General features: G+C 47.0%; 1 protein-coding gene across 1 annotated transcript; it reads right to left on the minus strand.

Moving 5' to 3' along the window:
- Positions 1-3,882: 3,882 nt before the first annotated feature.
- Positions 3,883-19,439, minus strand: Galr1 (galanin receptor 1). The gene is made up of 3 exons (NM_012958.3): positions 18,555-19,439; positions 13,106-13,171; positions 3,883-5,179 (listed from the first exon to the last, which is right to left on the minus strand). The coding sequence occupies exons 1-3, from the start codon at positions 19,212-19,214 to the stop codon at positions 4,865-4,867; spliced, it is 1,041 nt and encodes a 346-aa protein (NP_037090.2). The 5' UTR covers positions 19,215-19,439; the 3' UTR covers positions 3,883-4,864.
- Positions 19,440-19,629: the final 190 nt, after the last annotated feature.

The raw sequence follows: 19,629 nt of genomic DNA on the forward strand, positions 1-19,629 counted from the left end.
AATCGCAGGTGGCCACAAGGTCAACTGTACCCTATGAAGGTGGCCCCACCCTGACACTAAATGGAAGGGTTACCTACAACCTCAGGCAGGCAGGCAGGCAGGCCCTCTGTAGTCATCATGTGGCCGAACAGTGGTGCTTCAATACCCAAAACAAGCTGACAGAGAGTGAGAGAAAAGCTTCGTGGCACCTCAGGCTGTCGTGAGAATAAGTCAGATTCCATAATCAATATCTAATATTGAAAATGTGGTGCCGCAGTAGACTTTAACACAAAGAAACCTACAGAGCTTCAAGTTCTGTTAACTAGGGGTTAACCCTGATGCCCATACTCCAAGATGCTAAAGAACATGTGTGGTGGGGCCGAGATTCAATCTCTCTTTTCAACACTTTGACTTCTCTAACGTCTATGAATCTGAAGCTAGACAGCGTAGCCTACAATTCTACAGTGTCCTTCTTCATGGTTCTTTGGCAGAAAGGTCATGCTTTCCACCCAAGGCGATGCCATAAGCCTGAGCAACAAACAACATGTGTCAGCCCCAGCCACTTTGGTGTGGATTCAGAAAGTCCAGATGGGGTCACTTCTACAAGGCATGTAGAAATGGAAAGCTCACAGCGCTCCCCCTCCTCACTGCCCTCCCCTCCTCACTCACTCCTGTGGCCACACTACCATCACTGTACCCAGAAGAGCACTCAAGAGCCCAGGATGCTCACCGGGCTAGCCATATGATTGACAGGACACAGCCAGCCACCAAGACCAAGAAGAAGTCAGTGTGCAGGCAGCCCTGCTAACGTTTCAGAATACCATCAGCGCACAGACAGGATTCCCTCAGACCCACAGAGAGGCATCTGATGCTGTCACACTGAGAAGCCACCAGGTGTAATGAGAGACATGACATGGACACAAGGAAACAATGGGACACCTTGACTACTGTGTGACCTGCAACGCACTTGACTTACACAGAAGCAGCTTGCATCCACAACACGGGGAACCTTTTAAACAGTTGTTCGTGCTCAACCTTTTTACTTCTAACAGAATGTTCTAACGTGGTATCGTTTTTAACCATATTTGATTGTGATTACGTTTGCCAGCCAATCAGTAATGATGAGACCACCTGCTGCCTACGGCCACCATGATACATAAAGTGTTAACTAGACGAGTTATTTACATATCATCAAGAAGAGACCTGGCGTGCGAATCTTGAACAGCTAAGTGTCTGACTCACTTCCCTAGAAGGCCGATTACAAATTGAAACCACGAGAAGCACTCTCAACCATCACGGATGAGAACCGAAGCTTGCTGGATAGCTGTGTCTCCTCAGCAAATGATCCCAACCGTGAATTTCTCCAGTCCCCACGCTTCGCGATAGATGCACACACACAATGTGTGTCCCAACTCCCTTAGAGCTAAGAGTATGACACAGACACACACCCGTTGTTCTTGCTAAGCAATGTGGTTTTATCACAAGTACGGGGTGTACAGGGGCTCTGCAGCCCAGTATGGAAGGAAGTGAGTACTTAGGTGGGTGGTCCTCTCCGTTAGCAGCATCGTGTGTGCATCAGTCAGCAGAGTGGAATTATCATGGCTGGACCTCTGTGCACCTGAGAGGTGGGTAGAGCGGTGGTCCACCCCATCCTGGTTTGAAGCTGAGTCATGAGCTCCAGGCCCTGCATGACTCATGAACCCAGCCAGCTCTCCCTGCTCTACTCTGTCACATCTGAGGGAGGGAGCATTAGCTATGCAAAAAGAGGGAGGAAGCTGAGACAAGAGGATAAAAGTACAGAAGATGGACAAAGGGAGACAGGAAATTGTTTGACTCCCAGTGTGTAAATAGAACAATTTAGTTAAAAAGCAAAAATAATTTGGCTAAAATATTCAGAAAGGAACCTCAGGCTCCTGCACTGCTGAATAGTTCTATGGTCGAAAGTGTGAGCACTCAAGTGTGCATGCACATGCATGTATGTGTGTGTGTGTGTGTATGTGTGTATGTGTAGTGTGTGTATGTGTGTGTATGTGTGTGTATATGTGTGTGTATGTGTGCATGTGTGTACGTATGTGTATGTGTGTGTGTTTGTGTGTATATGTGTGTATGTGTAGTGTGTGTATGTGTGTGTATGTATGTGTATATGTGTGTGTTTGTGTGTGTATGTGTGTGTAGTGTGTGTATGTGTGTGTATGTGTGTGTATGTGTGTGCATGTATGTGTGTGTATGTGTGTGTTTGTGTGTGTATGTGTGTGTGTAGTGTGTGTATGTGTGTGTATGTGTGTATGTGTGTGCATGTATGTGTGTGTATGTGTATGTGTGTGTTTGTGTGTATGTGTGTGTGTTTGTGTGTGTATGTGTGTGTATGTATGTCTATGTGTATGTATGTGTGTGTATGTGTATGTGTGTGTATGTGTGTGTGTGTTTGTGTGTGTATGTGTTTGTGTGTATATATGTGTGTGTTTGTGTGTGTGTGTGTTTGTGTGTGTATGTGTTTGTGTGTGTGTATGTGTGTGTAACAGCAAACATTGCAGCTGCTTAGCTATATCCGAGTCCATCTCTACATGAAAGCAAAGATCCCACGAAATAACACTGCCTCAGAGAACTGCAGCAGAAAAGCTTGTAGCCAAAAACATTGATTTTCTTTGTTACACCCTAAAAAGCAGAGCTCTGCAAACGCCTGCCCCAGCTTCAAAGGCCCACACATTTCTTCTTCTGCTGGACTGCAGGACATATCCTTGTGTCAGCAAGGTCACCGTCATCCACTGCCTCCAAACGGACGTCGGTCATCACTTACCAGGAAACCAGGAAGAAAAGGCTTGATACATGTGTGGGCTCTTGCTGCTCTCATCAGGGTGACTGATCTGCCCCGGGTCTTCAGAACACCTTCCAGAGCTTTCAGTCTCCCCTCTCCCCAGGAAGTAGCTACAACTGGGATTTGAAGTTGTTTTAAAAACACAATCACGTGCAAGGCTAAGAGGAAATGATTAGAATGACAGTTTACAAGAAGCATCTTCCGGGAGCAGGAGCAGTTCGATAGATGTTTAGCAAATGTGGGGTGGCAGGGACAGGTTGTCACATGCTTGATGTAGCCCTGACCTTTAGATGCTGCCGTCCGGGGCAAGACCCAGCCGCACAGGTGTGTGAACGCATCCTACCAACACTCTTCCCAACAGACCTTCCCGGGAAGCCCTGCCTCGGGGCCACGGTGTTGGCTTTTGTCTGTGATGCCTGACCAGAAGAGAACAAGGGAACTCTTACAGCATAGGGAATCTCTCTCGCATGCAGGTTTAATCAAGCGTCTCTGAGGACAGTGTGAAAGAAGGTATGCCAACATCCACAGCGGCAGCCTGGGTTCCCCCATTCACGTGAGGTATCTTTTACAAGGTAAAGTATTTCTGCTCCAATAATGAATAAAGTGCAAGCAAGCAAACAAACAAAAAAAAAATCCACGCAACAGGCTTACCATTCCCTTTAAAATACGCAACTACACCAGCATACATGTCCCTCCCTGGCAACCACTGAAAACCCTTCATTCCCCATGATTCCGACAGTTTCCCCTTTTCCACGCAGAGAATGACTTAGGCCTCTGCAAAGGGAAACACTGTTGACGGGGATATAGTCGTGAAAATAAATGGATGAGCTAGAGAAGTGAACGTGCCAAAGGTTTACATCGCATTTGTTTTCAACCTAAATTAGATGCTTCCTAAGGAGTCCCGGTTTGGCACAGACACAACAGTCCTTTTGGTTTTTTTCTTTTTCTTAAGGTATCTTGCTTTGTTTCCTATCTCGTAAAATATGAGCAGAGTCTTAAATCTAATCATTATTCTTCTACAATAGGACGAGTTAGTATTTTCTCAGCATTTTCCCATGGCAAGTATAATATGAAATTTGTCATGAAAGTTACATTTGCAAGTCACGTGGTGGTGATTTTAATTCTAAATTAATTGCCCCAGGGAATAATGTTTGGGGAAAACAATCATTAAACAGTTGTCGGTACAAGTCTGCATAAGGCATCACGTCTCTAAGTGTTTATCTATTCTCCCACAGGATACCTTTGTCTTTGCTCATTCGGAATCAAGCATCTTTCCTGCTTTCTCCATGCGGCATGAATATTAACTACGTGGCTAAGTTTTGTCCAGTTTTCAACCCCGTGGAAACTGTTGGCTGACTGGTTTCCTGGGTTCTTTGGAGGCCCAGCTAATAATTTGCCAAGAACATCCTTAAAGCTACAACAGGCAGGTTTGTAGCCGTCCACAGCAGACTCCCTGGTGTCTTAGTCCACAGGATTACTTCAAAGTGGAGTCACCAATGATCTCCTGAGATGAACTTGGTGAGTCTCACGTTCCCAGACAGAACTCTGTACACCTATGGGAACAGACTTTGAAAAGCCTCCCCTGACTCGGAAGAGGTGCCAGTCCACAAAGGTTCAGTAAAATAAAATTCACTATTCTGGGCCCACAAATGTATTTCAAAACTAGAATACTACATCATTAAAAGAAAGAGAACTGTTTCCCTATATTAACTGGCCTTAAAATGTGGATTTCAAATAATCTTCATTGCTTCCTAGAACTTGGTTTGTATCATGGAGATCAGAACATATCTGCAGTGCGCTGTTGGACTTTCATCCCTTAAAAGATAGAAGCTATATGGAAGTTTCTTTTGCTTCATAAATACAATCATAAAATGAAATAAAATTGGGAAATAATCTTCAGTAGACCGAGGAGTTCCCTGGACAATCAAAGTGCTTTCACCGCTGTGGAATGTTGTTAGAATGATAGGAATTGCTGTCAGGAGAACGAGCTGCCATGTTACTTGATAATTCACTGTGTCCTCCCCTCTCTAACACACATGGGAGCGGAGGACAGGAGGCTCTGGCCAACCTTCACACGTGGGTGCAGTTGGTGGAGGGCGGGGTATCTATTCGGTTCTTTTCTTTAGCATCGCCGTGCGGCGACTCATTGCAAACACGGCACTTGAACACTTGCTTGTACGCCTTCCGGAAGTTTTCTGAGAGAAAGGCGTAGATGATGGGGTTCACCGAGGAGTTGCTGTATGCCAGGCAGTGGGCAGTGATTCTGAAGAAGAAGGAAGCTGGGGTCAGCGGGAATGCTCCGAACTCAGCCCAGAGGTGGATGACATGATGGGGCAGCCATGATATGCCAAATACCACAACGACCACCAGGACAGTCTGTGCAGTCTGGAAGAGAGAGCAATGGAAGAGAGTTGGAGAGGGGACAGGAGCTGTAGGAATTCACCAATTATATCAGAAGAATACAGCGCTGTAAAATACACCCCAATAGCATCCATAGGTACTTTCCCAAGATGACATAAAAGTACTGAATGGCCTCACACAACGGTTCTGCTCATCTTCTTGAGATCCAGCTGGGACCTAACACAGTCCTGATCCCTAGGCATGTATAAAGCACATGTGGACTGTGTTAAGTATGAGGGTACAAACAGATCAAGATTAAGGACTGATGCCTGAACTAGAGAATTCTTCCAGCAGTCAAGAGGTGAGGCAGGAGGAACCAGAGCTCTGAACCAGTGTGACCTTTACACAAGACCCCCATCTCATGAAAACAAAGCTGGCACAGCAAGCCTCTTCCAGTGCTCACACAGCAAGTCCAGTGCTCACACAGCAAGTTCCATCACAAGCCTGGAGCTCAGACAAACCCTGATGCACACAAGTGGGAGATGTCAGTTTCTCAACCTCAAGCATTCCTGAAGACACAGTGGAGACTCTGGGGAGTTAACATTCTCAGTCAGTCCTGAAACACCCTGGAGACCAAGCAGGCCTATTGCTAGCTTAACTTTGTCCACCCTCTTCTTGTTCCTAAATCAAAAGCATTCAGACATCTAGAGCGGGGTCTCCTTGTTCCTTAATGATTCTCACTGAATGGACAACAGGAAGAAATTGTCCTTGGTTCATGATCTCAACACAAGGGGACCTAGATGGACTGAGCCATGATCTGTGTGCATGGTCAAAGCCTCCCTACCAGACATGAACCTGGAAGGTGAACAAACCGTCCTAAAGGACACCGCTGACAGGTATGCAGTCCATGGCAGGAGAACTTTCATGATTCTCATGAAAGGGAATCCTATTGTTCTACAAGAGTGCTTCTCAGCCTTCCTAATGTTGTGACTCCTTAGGTTGTAGTGACCCCCAACTATAAAATTATTTTTGCTGCTACTCTATAACTGTAATTTTGCTACTGTTGGGAATCATAATGTAAACATTTTTAAAGATGGGGGTTTGCCCGAAGAATTGGTGACCTCCAAGTTGAGGGCTACTGTTTAGAATAGAAAATCTGAAATATAGCATGGGACACCAACATCTCTATGACTGACTCATGGCAACAAGCTAAGACAACAGGAGAAGTTTATCACTGAATAGGTGGAAAACCAGCTGGTGGTGAATGGCCAGACTTCTGATAGAGAAGGCAGGGGGGGATTGGGGAAGACAGAGACAGAGAGACAGAGAGAGACGGAGAAAAAGAAAGGGAGTGAGACAGAGAGAAACAGAGAGAGACAGAGATCAAGACAAAGAGAAAGAAAGACAAGCTGAATTTCAGGTCAAGAATAGTAAACACCACGAGACATGAGGGATAGGAGAAGGAAGCTAAACTCACAGCCAAGAGGCATCCTGGATTTTGCAAGATTATTGGCCAGATAGCAGATCTGCTCACCCTCTTCGGAAGATGGCAAAAACCTCCTCAAGACTTGATTTCCTCCTCATTAATGAAGAAGATTAACCAACAAAATGATACCCAGATTGTACGTGGACCATGTGAACACTAACCAGCTCGACTATTAAAAACCCACAGGCAGGTGTTAGAAGTGAAAGCTTACCTATTAAGTCCACTTACATCTGAGCCACAGAGCAAACACAATTAGCTAACACATACTACGGAAGTGTTTGGTGTCAATCCATTTGCCCATTAGTGTGTGAGAACTGCCCTTCTCTGGCGACTCAATCGAACCATCTGTAAATGATTACGTTCACAATACCGAAGGGACATACCCTCCTCTGTCTACGGTGGTCAGAGTCCCTCTTTCTACAAAAGTTCTCCTCTGACACTATTTCCTTGTCGTGCTTCTTTTAGGAATCATGGGCTAAGCACAAAGCTTAGAGCAGATTGACACTTTAGCAGCTGATAAGGAGTTCTATCTTATCTTGATCAGAATTGCAGATGGCTGTGTGATTTGTTTTCTTTATGGCGGTGGTTTCTCTGAGCGTCTGTGGCTTCCCCAACCAAGCCTTTAACCGTCTGCAATCCCTCTGCTTTTCTCAGCCAGAGAAATGAATCTGAGCCAGGTTCATGGTCAACTCATGGTGCTAATGTAATTGGCTAATAACTTAGGATACAAATATTAGAAGCGAATATTGGGTGCATACTCATAAGAACTATTGCCTAGCTACAACCACTCCTAGGAGAGCTTAATAGAATGCTGCTAAGCACCCCAACGGTCCAGAGGGGAATCTCAGAGCAGCAAGATGGCATCCTTCACACAAAGCCCTGGGCCTTGGTCCCAGCCTCAGTAGTATGAGAAGCCAGATATCCCCCAAGAGTGGATTTTTTTTTTTCGTTTTTTGCTCTTTCAACCAATGCTGGTGGAGCCGAGAAGAGCAAAAATCTATCAGGAGAAATTCTCCCTAATCAGAAACCATCCTCCTTTGACGAATAATGGTCCGTCCAGTACAGACTTCAGACAGCCGTAGGTCTGGAGCTCATCAGCTCCAAGTTAAAGATCTGCTCAGAATAACACATGTGTTCTCATGTCAGCCCCAGGATTGTGGTAAATCAGTGTGCCCATCATTACCGGCGAGCATTCTGGGCCCTGTCACTGAGCGGGCCACCGCTCACTCAGTGGGTAATAGTTACTGGGTAGTGGTTATGGGAGAGTTACCTTGGAAGCTGTCTCTTTACAATGTTCAGGAGCTTGAGTGAATCCCTGCGGAACCGCATAAAAGCCACAATAAAACCGGGTTTATCTCATGCACCTTAAGTGAAAGCAATTAAAGAGGTCTCACTTAATACTGGCAGCTCTCCTGGAAGCATTTCTACTCACAGACAAAGCAAGAAATGATGCCTCTGCCTCAGAAATGTCTGAATGCACCAGACTCCCCTGCATGCAAAGTGCTGGGATGAGACGGAAGGACTCCTGTGCGTGGAAAAAGTTCTTAATTCTCATTTCTAACACTGTGTCCCTGATTCTCACAAAGCCGTTTGTCTCTGCCAGAGATGGCGTGACACTGGGCGTACACAGCAAGTGACGTCATTCTTTCATTTGGAGCACACAATCCTACTTCCGACATTTACGCTGTAATGACACAGCTTGAGATCTGCATCTTCGTAGTGTGCTTTCTCTTTCTTCCTAACCCTGGACCTGCCAAAAACAGTATTCATCTCCCTCGATTTGGGAGTTGTTCTCTCCAAGCAATTGGAGACACCAATTTTCTTCAGAGTCTCATTCAATGCGCTTAACAAAACTGGGGGTGGGGGGACAGGGGAAAGGAAAGAGGGAGCACAGCGGGAGAGTGGGAGAAGCCCCAAGCAAGTTGTAGGAAGGACAGCTGGGACGCTCACCAGACGCATCGGGGATTAGGATATAATAACAAAAAAGCTTCTGTTGAAAGCAGCCAGATGTTTGTACAACATCTGGGCCTTCACCAGGTTCCCTCCCAGAAGCACCCACCACTGCGCTGCCTGGCCCATCCTACCATCCTCCCAGCATTAGGTAAGGTTCTTGTTTTAAGCCCAACCGGCCCCAAGCCAGAAGCATCTCCCTTCCTGTCAGTGCTTAGGCAAAGTCCTTAATAGGTCATTGAGCTTCTAATTATCTATGCAAATACACTCCTACCTTTTTTCCCTGCCCCCTCACCTCTCTCTGATGCTACCTCTCTCACGTCCTTCCCCAGATTTTCTTCCCCACCCCCACCCCACCCCCCAGAGCTGAGGACCGAAACCAGGGCCTTGCGCTTGCTAGGCAAGCGCTCTACCACTGAGCTAAATCCCCAACCCCCTTCCCCGATTTTCTTAATTACTTATGTGTACAGGAGTTTTGCCTACATCTATAAATGCAGTATCTTTAAAGGCCAAAAGGCTTCGGAATCCCTGGAACTGGAATTACACAGTTGTGAGCTGCCCTGTGGGTGCTAGACATCCTACCTTCTTCCTACGTTTTCCTCCGTATGGACATAGCTGCACAATGTGACCATCATACAGAGCTGGACTCACGCTTCATAACAGTGGTAAGCCTTACACAGAAAGCTCTTCTGCTGATGTGAATGTGGGTATCCCCCAGACTCGTGGGTTGAAATCTCATCACCATTTACTGGAGGTAAAGTCATTAGGAGAGAATGAAGCTATGAAGAAAGAGTCCTCAAGAGTGGGACCATTGTGCTTGTAAAAGAAGCCTACCCTGACTCCATCCAGCATGTGCGAATGCAGACAGAAGGCTGGGGTCAAAAGTCTACCAGCACTTGACCCTGGACTTCCAGCATTTCTATTTTTTTTAAGCTACACCCTATGGGATATTTTGTTCTTGTCACATTAACAAATGAATGCAGCCCATGGACAGAAAAATGCTTAGCCACTAAGAGGGCCTAGAAACAAATGGCATTAGAATGAGCCAACTGCCACATTTCCATCAATTCATTCTCCGTTGGAACCTATTTCCTTCCCATCAACCCACTGCTGCAGTTTGAGTGTGCAATGTCCTGTAACCAAGGCTCACAAGTTTGCACCCTTCACTCCCTGCTGAGGACCGGGCTTGAGGTAGGGCCTAACTGAAAGAAGTCAGCCACCAGGGCAGACCTTAGGCTTCTCAGCCCACCCGCACTTCCTGATCCCCTCTGCTTTCGGAATGAAGACACAATGTGACCGACCGGTCACCTCATGTTTCTGCCACCTTGCCTTCCCCACAAGGCTGAACTATACCCTCTTGAACTCTAGCCCAAATAACCCTTCCTCCTTCGAGTTACTTCTTTTGGGGTATCTGGTTACAGTAAGAAAAAAGGTAAGTGACACAGTCGTTGACCATCACTCTACATTAGAGTCCCATGTCACCCCTCAATAGTAAGCATGGAGCATGTGTGTTCCAATGACCAAATCTCCAGTTGAGATTTGGGAGGGTCCCCGTTGATCGTCTGTGATGGGATACTGTGGTCTGTGCTGTGCTCTACCAGGTGACCCTACTCTGTCTTTTTTTTTTTCTTTTTGCTCTTCTGTCTTCTGTCTCCTGTTTTTCTCTTGCCCTCTCTTTTCCTCCCCCTCCCCCGCATCTCTTACCTATCTCTCTCTTTGACACATACACACACACACACACACACACACACACACACACACACACCCTACCATCTTGTTTATTTGCTCTATGCAAACAAAAAAGCAATTAAATCTATCAGAGGAGATCAGGTCAGACATCTGTCCAGCAGCTGTGAAGGGCTAACCCGAGAAGGGAGGAGGAAAAGCTCCCTTTTCAAATGCTCGAACTTGCTTTCTTGTAGAGAGGGAATGAATGAAAGGGAAGTTTATATAAATATGTCTTCATTTTACATATGTCCTCGCTTATAAAATGACTGTTATACTCTTTGTCATAAAATTAAGCAGAGGCTTCCCCCAGCCGCTCTTACAGGGGTCTCGCATCTTTCCATCACACGTTGTTCTTTCTGAAAGCTTTTTAGTCTCTCACCGATGCCTCCTCAAAGACAAAGGTAAGATTCAACAAAAGTCTTTTTGTTGTTGTTGTTTAACTTTGTTTTGTTTTGCTGTTTTGTTTTTTGAAGAGTAGTTTGATTCTCTCCATCAAAATAAACTGTCTTGGTTTTCGGTCCTCGAGATCCAACCACAGGCCTCTTGCACAACAAGAGTAGGCTCTACCAGGAGACTGCATCCCAGCCCTTTGACATTTACTTCTTATTTTTAGAGGAATTGGGCCTTGCTAAGAGACTCAGGTTTACCTTGAAGTCTAAATTGAGCATCCTCCTGTCTCAGCCTCCCAAGATTAGAGGATCTCACCACCTGGCTTAAATCTTTTGGATTAATAATAAATATTTAGCATAATCGGTAGGCATCTTCTTCACTGTTGAAACCTAATACACCTCCTTGTACCACGTGCGTGCGCATGTGTGTGTCTGTGTCTCTGTGTGTATGTATGTATGTGTTCGTGTCTGTCTCTCTCTCTGTGTGTACGTGTGTGTGTGAATGTGTGTGTGTGTGTGTGTGTGTGTGTGTGTGTGTGTGTGTGTATGTGTCTGCTTGTGGAATCCAGAAGACAATATATATTAGGTATCTTTCTGCAGGAGCAATCCACCCTGTTTTTTCACTAGGCGGGGTCTTTCATTGGCCTAGCTTACTGGCTAGGCTAGGATGCAGGTCAGCAAGCCCCAGGGATCTGCCCCAGGGATCTGCCCCAGGGATCTGCCCCAGGGATCTGCCCCAGGCATCTGCCTGTCTCTGCCTCCCCAGTTCTGGGATTATAAGTGCAACTTTTCTTCCTTTCTTTTCACTTTCTTTTTTTTTTTTAACTTGGGTTCTGGGGATCAAACTCAGTTTCTCCTGTTTGTGTGCCTTTTATTGACTGAGCTATCGATCCCCAGCTTCCTGAAGAATGCTAGTGTCCAACATTCCTCCTATTGAATGTCTATGCTCTGTGTTTTCCTCTAGATTCTGCCTCCCAAAGAAAGCCTGTTCCCTTGAGAAACCAGAGGTCAGCTTGTTCCTGCACAGTACCTACACTCTATGAAGAGCAGTCCAAGGAGGAATTACACATAGTCCTTAATTGCTCTTAAGGACTCGTTTCCTTGGAGGTGAGAAGTATTGCTTCAAGGGAAAATTAATAGATTGAAAGAAGGTTACCACTGCATTAAAATGCAGCATTGGACGCAGAGGAGGAGAACACAGCACTTAGGGTTGACTCCAGTCAGAGGCCTCAGACTTCACCCATTGTTGTAAAAGTAGAGATCTGCAAACTTAAAACTAAGCATGCCTAGTGACTGCTGGGATGTAGGAGAGGCCAGAGGCAGAAGGCTGGAGCAGTCATGTTTTCTCAGTCAGTTAGTAAAATCTATAAAAGATGGTATCCCAAAAGCAAGTTATTTTGAGCTACCAGGAGTAAACCAGTCTCCTTGGGAGGCAGAAGCAGGAGGATCACAAGTTCAAAGCCTGTCTGTTCCCCATCACAGGTTGCAGGACAGCTAGAGCTGCATGCCAAGGGGCGAGGGGAGGGTGGGTCTCCTCCACACTGATGTGGAGGGACAGGAAAGGCAGAGCAGGCTGTGCTCAAGCCAAAGCCTTTAGAGTAAATACGACTAACTGAATGATTATTTACATTATATATATATATATATATATATATATATATATATAAAATCAGAATAGGTATTTAGAAAGGAAAAAACAGGTATTTAAAGATACTTTCAGTAATGCATGTGGGTTAAAAGGTCTGGTTAACTTCCCTCTAATAAAGTTGCCTGATAATTTCATTCCACTGTCTATACCCAGGAATCACATAGATTTCATTACAGTAAAAGATAAATTAACCCTGGTGTGTAAAACAATTTTCTTCAGTGAGTGGAAATGCGGTGGATCCCAGAAAGTTAGAAGCTTTCGTATTATTACGCAGAAGAAAGTGTTGGGTGGGATTCCCTAGATGAGAAAGAGGGGTAGGATCCCAGTGATTTTGCTTTCTGTCTTTCCCGTGCCAAGGTCTGACAAAGTCTAGGGAAGAGATCAGCCTGATGGCCTGCTCTTGGGGCTGAAGAGAATGGCAAACCAGTGCTCTCCCCATGAGAGGCAAAGTGACCAGTTTGAATCACTCCGAAGATGTTGAATGCTACAAGTGCAAATTACATCCCAGCCTCTCTGAGTTCTCCCAGATCTAAGCCTCTCCTCTGGAAGTCTGTCTTTCCAGGCCTCCCCACCCTCTCCGGTTTTACCTGCCACACCCTTCCTGAAGTGACTCCTGCTCAACCCTACCCCTTAGTGGCGGCAGTTCACGAAAATGTCCGTCTCAGTCAACCAGTTTTCCAACCTGTGGTTGGACATGAAAATCATTTAAAGCAAAATTCAGCTAAGCTCTGGAAAAATGGGCAGCAGCAGCATCTGTCTGTGAATGTTACCTTTTTCTTGGATGCCTCTGACTTTTTTGACATGTTCTTCAACTTTTTATGCAGATGATTGAGAACCTGCAAAATATAACCAGATGAAACGGGGTTAACTTAAACACTGCCTCTTTTTCGGTGACAAACACAGAGCTTTGGTGTGGTAATATTAGTGCCTATAAAACAAGGAAAACAGAAATGCATTTTAGATTTTAAGAAGCCCTGAATCCAAGCAGGTGAATGAGTTCAGACTGTCCCTGGAAGACAGACCACACCCGGATCTAGTTAGAGTTGTAGATAATGAAAACCAGGCTCAGAGTTTCTTGAAGAAAGAGCCTCTCCTGAGGTGGGGTGGGGCTGACTCATGCAGTCAGTCCCCTGCCCTTATTGCCTTGCTTCCGTCTAAGAATCCACACGCCTAAACTCACCAGGTCCTAATATATGTATATATACATATATATATGTGTGTGTGTGTGTATGTGTGTGTATGTATATATATATATATACATACATATATGACGCAGAGACAGCTCAGAGACATATTGAAAGCCAGGGTGGTGAACAAGTAGGAGAACACAACTGACAGTTGCTCAGTGTGGCTTGCCCAGTCCTGCGACAGTTTCTGGAGATATCTATGAACCCCTCCCATTCCAAGTCTCTAAGACAGCGGGTCTCAATCTTCCGGTTCCGACCTCTTTTGCAAACCTCCATCTCCAAAAGTATTTACGTTATGATTCGTTAACAGTAGCAAAATTGCAGGGTGGAGTAGCAGCAGAAGTAACATTATGGTTGGGGGGAGTGGGGGTGGTCGCCACAGCGTGAGGAACCGTAAGGGTCACAGCGTTAGGAAGGTTGAGAACCACTGCTCTGGAGCAAAGCACGAGCCAGCAGGGCTCCTTTTGTGTATACTGTGCGGTCTTCAGACAATCCCCTTCAGGAATTCGGCATTGCTGGTGAGTTTTACTATCCTGCGGGTTTCCCACTTGCCATGCCGGTCTAGGAGACAAGCTAGCTTTCATACATTGAAAAGTCACTTCAGCTGTCCTCCCCCCCATGCCCCCCCATCCCCCTGTCATACATTGGAGGAACGATTTGAATGTAGCCATTGCTGTTGTACATAGGAATTCTCAAGCTGTGCTTTCTCCACAGTGCCTGCCCTGCAGGGCAGGTCCCAGATCGGTTTCCCTACTCTGATGGAGGACCTAGAGTAAATGGTACAGAGATTGGAAAGGACTGGACTTCTGAAGAAGCGCTCAGGGAGTGGGTGTGTGTTCCGGCCACTTGGATGTTTCCCTCCAACACCGCAACATGGAAATAATTTAATCGAATTGGCCTTACTGCCGAAGTTGGCTCCAGCCTGCTCCGAGCAGCGCCATCAGTCACGTACTAGGAGAAACCTCGGGACTCACCAGCCTTCTCTACCCAAGCAGCAAAGCAGCCAGCCTAGTGGCCGTCTCCAGTGTGGACTTCTGTCTTCTGTCTTCTTGCCCTATTGAGACACTTCTCACTCCCTGAAAACACATCAGTGTCCCACAACCAAATGAGTCTTTGCTCGCTATGGAAGCAAGTGCATAACTGGCCGATATACCAATGTTGAAGTAGCCCTGTTCTGCCAGCAGAAGTTATAGAGAAGTTTTCAACAGCAGCTCCCTGAAAAACTTGTAAGAGGAAGGTGGGGGCTGGAGCCAGGAGCCTGCTGGTGGAGTCAGGACTGACCAGCTAGCTGACAGTGGCCAGCATGCTTGTGAATCCCTATATGTGACAGCAGCAACAACATTCATGTCATTTCTCCCCACTATGACACTGGCAAGAGAGCATAATGGCTTCTAAGAAACTCTTCTCTCTAGCTGGAAACATCTTTTCCGTGGATGTTACTATTTGCAAACTTATTAAAACTAGCTCATCTCTCTGACAGGTCTGCTAAGTACAGAACCTGGAAGATAATCGCACATCCCTAGAGATGCCAAGTTCTTGAAGGAAGCTGTCTAAAGACCACAGATCACAATATATTGGGTCACGGAGGGAAAAGGCTGGAGGAGACACCAAGAGAGTCTGCTAAAGGACAGGAGCATCAGTGGCCAACTTCTTGGCGTTGCTTGGGTTTAAACAGTCAGGCCAACTAAGTTGGGTCCCAGTTCAGCCATTCGAAGCACCTAAGAATATGGAACTTGTTGACCTATCCATGGAGATGATTCTAGATGTGTTTTTCTTAGCTCTGCTTCTCTTCTGTGGCTCAGGCTGTGAGTATGCAGGGTCATGTTGTGACAGACCTTAAGGTCCTGCCATTGAGAGACAGAGTCTAGATATTGGGATGAGTTGAGACTTCGTCTCTTGAGACAAGGAGCATAGCAGGAGTGTGTCCTCACTCTTGACCCAGGAGGGTTCTAAGCGGGAATGTGTGCTGAGGGAAGAGGGCGGCAGGCAAGAGCCCTACAGTACAGAGAGGAGCACCTTCTGTACTGTATACTGAATACCGCAGGCTGCTCCAACTCAATGGGCCTTCCAGGGCCTTTCAGGTGCAAAGGACCATCTCAGTAAACATGGATGGAAAGACCATCCCAGGGATGCGATTCATTCATTTATTTTTAAAATGAAAAGTCTAAAATACGTGGCAATTAAATACATGGTAATTAATTTCAAGTGCAATTCTGGCTGTCCATGACTTCTCCCACTGGCCGACAGCCCCAACCTTGGACACACACAGCCAATTCGGAACCCAACGTGAAGCTCCAGGCTTATTAACTAGATGGCACAAGTTAGTGCCGGACAGAACATGGCAAGTCCAAGTAACTTTCCTCCAGCTGTCTAGGGCCCGGGATGAATTTGAAAATATTAACATCAACTCCAAAGATGTTTCCAAATGGAGTTCTTGCCTAGCCACTAACTATTTCTGAATGAAAAATGTTTACATGATCTATTCACTGCTTCTTAAGATCTGCTTCTGTGGGACATCTGTAGACTTTTCAATGACAACCTGTTTAGCCCTAAAAGCCTACCTTTTCATTCCCACAAACATTGAAATGTTTTGTTGTTGCACATGGTATGCACTCACTGATAAGTGGATATTAGCCCAAAAGTTCAGATTACCCGAGATACAATCCACAGACCACATGAAGCTCAAGAAGAAGGATGATGATCAAAGTGCAGATGTTCAGTCCTTCTTAAAGGAGGGGGTAAAATATTTCATAGGAGCAGAGACTGAAGGAATGACCATCCAGAGACTGCCCCACCTGGAGATCAGCCCATATACATACAGCCATCAAACCCAAACAATATTGCTAATGCCAAGAAGTGCATGTTGACAGGAACCTGATATAGCTGTCTCCTGAGAGACTCTGCCAGAGCTTGACAAATACAGAGGAGATTCTAGCAGCCAACCACTGAACTGAGAATGGGGTCCCCACTGGAGGAGTTACAGAAAGGATTGAAGGAGCTGAAGGAGTTTGCAACCCATAAGAACAACAATACCAACCAACCAGAGCTCCCAGGGACTAAACCATTACCCAAAGAGTACACATGGACAGACCCATGACTCCGGATGCATATGTAGCTGAGGATGGTCTTGTTGAGCACCAATGGGAGGAGAAGACATTGGTCCTGCCAAGGCTGGACACCCCCAACGTAGAGGAATGTTAGGGTGGGGAGGCAGGAGGAGGTGAGTGGTTAGGTGTGGGAACAACCTCATAGAAGAAGGGGGAGGAGATAGGGGGATTATAAACAGGAAACAGGGAAAGGGGATAACATTTGAAATGTAAACAAAATAAATATCCAATAAAAATATGTGAAACTCTAAAAAAAGAAAAAGAAAATGTTGTTGTTGTTGTTGTTGTTGCTGCTGCTGCTGTTGCCTAAAGACTTTGGAGGAAATGCGGAAGAATATGTTTCCATTTCGAGGCAGCAATTAGGAACTGAAGGGACCAGTGTTTTAAGTGTTTCTCTAGGTCCCAGTCTCTGGTCCTCTGGGGATGGACTGTCACTTCCTGAAACTCTTCCTCAATCACTTACCAGCCTTACCATCTGGTCAGCCGCTGCATCACCCTAAAAGTCCTTTTTCTTATTAATAAAGTAGAGATAGCAGCTCCCACCCAGAGGCTCACTGGGCGCATCCACGGATGTGTGCCCACAACTCCGGCTGCACACCGGCCTTTGCTGGGCATTTGCTACTTCCAACCAGCAAGGCTGTCATTGTAGGCTTCATCCAGTGCACTCACTGAGATGATAATGGCCGTTCAAAAGAGACACAATGTGATCCTATAGAGGTGGAAAAGATGGCCTCCTTCAAATGCGTTTTTCTGGGGCAGATCTGCATTATGAGTGGAATGTAAGAAACCATTGCTTTTCTAGACGGGGGGCGGGGGGTTATGTCTGATCCTGCTGGCACTGAAAAAAAAATGGATTGGGAATCAGGGAAAGATAAAGTTACATGGAAACTTCAGGATTTGCATTGCAGAGATTTTCCACCCACTCCTGGCTGGTTCTGATAGTACCCTGCAAGGAAATAGTGTGACAGAGGTTACCCCAAGAACCACATCAAGTGACCACCAACAATACATTCTGGATTAATAAACCATCAGCACGTAGTACGTAAGAAGTTCAAGGCCTTTGACTAACATAAATGTGCAATGCTCTGCAGTTCCTTAGGGGCTGTGAGCCTCCAGTCCTTCCCAATACAGCAGGACAAGCACTCGGCTTCTGCGGCTGTGTGTTCTTGCTCACCACCTGAATCCCTAACACTGTCCACACACCCTTCCCCGGAGACAGCATTTGTCCTTCTACCCATAGTTCCCCGGGACTTCAGTCAAGTCTCTACGGAGAAAAAGGGCTTCCCACTTGGTTTTTAGGATGCTAAACGAAAACCCAAAGCCCTGAACCTGATGTGTAGAGGCTTATGGAGTCTGGACTCTGAAAACCCACTGAGGGGCAACAGCCAACGTGCTTTGTTGGGAAAGCATGGCTCCAGGGACCACCACACTAGCAGGTCTCAGCAGAGAGGGTGCCTAGAGCCCACCATTGCCCGAAGCTGGCTCTTAGAAGGAGCACAGACTCTCTGCAGCTCCCTTTGTCCTGTTGCATTAGTTTCTTGGAGCCCAGCGATCTTGTTTTAAAGCTGCTGAGGCCTAGGGGGCTCTAACTTTTAGCAGCAGATCCAAGATACACAATTGCCTCTCTGAACCCTGAGGTGATCAGGAGCAGGAGTAGAGCTGCAGCGCCCTTAAAGGAGAGCAGAGAAGAAAGTCTCTCTATACATCAGGAACTGCAAACTTCAGGCACTCTCCCACCCCTGCCAGCCGTCTCTCAAACTCCAAGTTAACTTTTCTTGCACCACAAATGATGTCGGAGCAAGCTGAGACAAAGCGAAATGGAACAGAATGGAGAACAGAGGCGTGGCAGGGAGATATGAAGCTCCCTCGGGGTCAAGGGACACTAAGAGCTTCATAGGAGCCTGGCCAGCACTCCACTAACTCACCTTGGCATAGCAAAAGCAGATGAGCAGTAAGGGCAGAAGGTAACCAAAGACGAAAGTGCACACCACGTAAGCCTTCTTGTGGAGTTGGTTGGGCCAGTGCTCCCAGCAGAAGGTTTGGTTGCTGTCCCGATGAAAAAGGCGCTGGTAGTAGGCCACCGGCGAGGCCATAGCGATGGACAGCGCCCAGATGAAGCCCACGCCCAGCAGCGCGTTGCGGGACACCCTGAGGGAGGAGGAGCGCCGTGAATGCACAATGGCCACATAGCGATCCACAGACATCGCGGCCAGGGTGAAGATGCTCACGAGCATGGACACGGTGAAGAAGTAGTGTATAAACTTGCAGATGAAGGCGCCCAGCACCCAGGTGGGCAGTGCGTACACGGTGGCCTGGAAAGGGATGCAGAAGAGCAGGTAGGCCAGGTCTGCGATGCTCAGGTTGAGGATGAACAGGTTGGTGGTGCTGCGCGGCTTGCCCGGTTTGCTGCGCGCCAGCACGGTGATCACCAGGCTGTTGCCCAGCACGCCCATCGCGAAAATAAGGCCAAACACCACCAGCGTGATGAAGTTCTCCACGCCGATGCCGAAGAGCGGCCTGGGTTCCGCTGGAGGTTCAGGGTCGCTCCCATTCCCTTCACTGAGGTTCACCGGAGCCAGTTCCATCACTTACTGAGACACCCCCTTGGGGCGCTGTGCAATGGACCGGAGCTCCTTGGAGAGTTGTGCCAGCCAGGGAAAGCCAGCTCTGGAGGTAGCCTAGGGTCACAGGATGGCCCTAGACAGCGCGGAGAGAGCGCGCGTCTCCAGCTAGAACCTCCCGCAACCGGCAAGACAGCAGAGGACAGTGACCCGGGCTGTGCCTGATCTCGCTATCCTCTTCCCTGGCCTGGCTAAAGAGGAGGCGGTGCTGCGAGTCCCGAGCTGAGCCTTCCTGTGCGGGGGCGGCAGGCTCCAGAGAACAGAGGTACGGGTCTAGGCGACTCCCATTGCTGGCAGTCAGTCAGCAAGCTGAGCGGGCGGGACTCTTCCGCAGCTACCTGCAGGCGGAGAATCTTCTGCGCGGTTAAGGGTTCCAATC

The sequence above is a fragment of the Rattus norvegicus genome, chromosome 18 (assembly GCF_036323735.1).
Source record: "Rattus norvegicus strain BN/NHsdMcwi chromosome 18, GRCr8, whole genome shotgun sequence".
Lineage (NCBI taxonomy): Eukaryota > Metazoa > Chordata > Mammalia > Rodentia > Muridae > Rattus > Rattus norvegicus.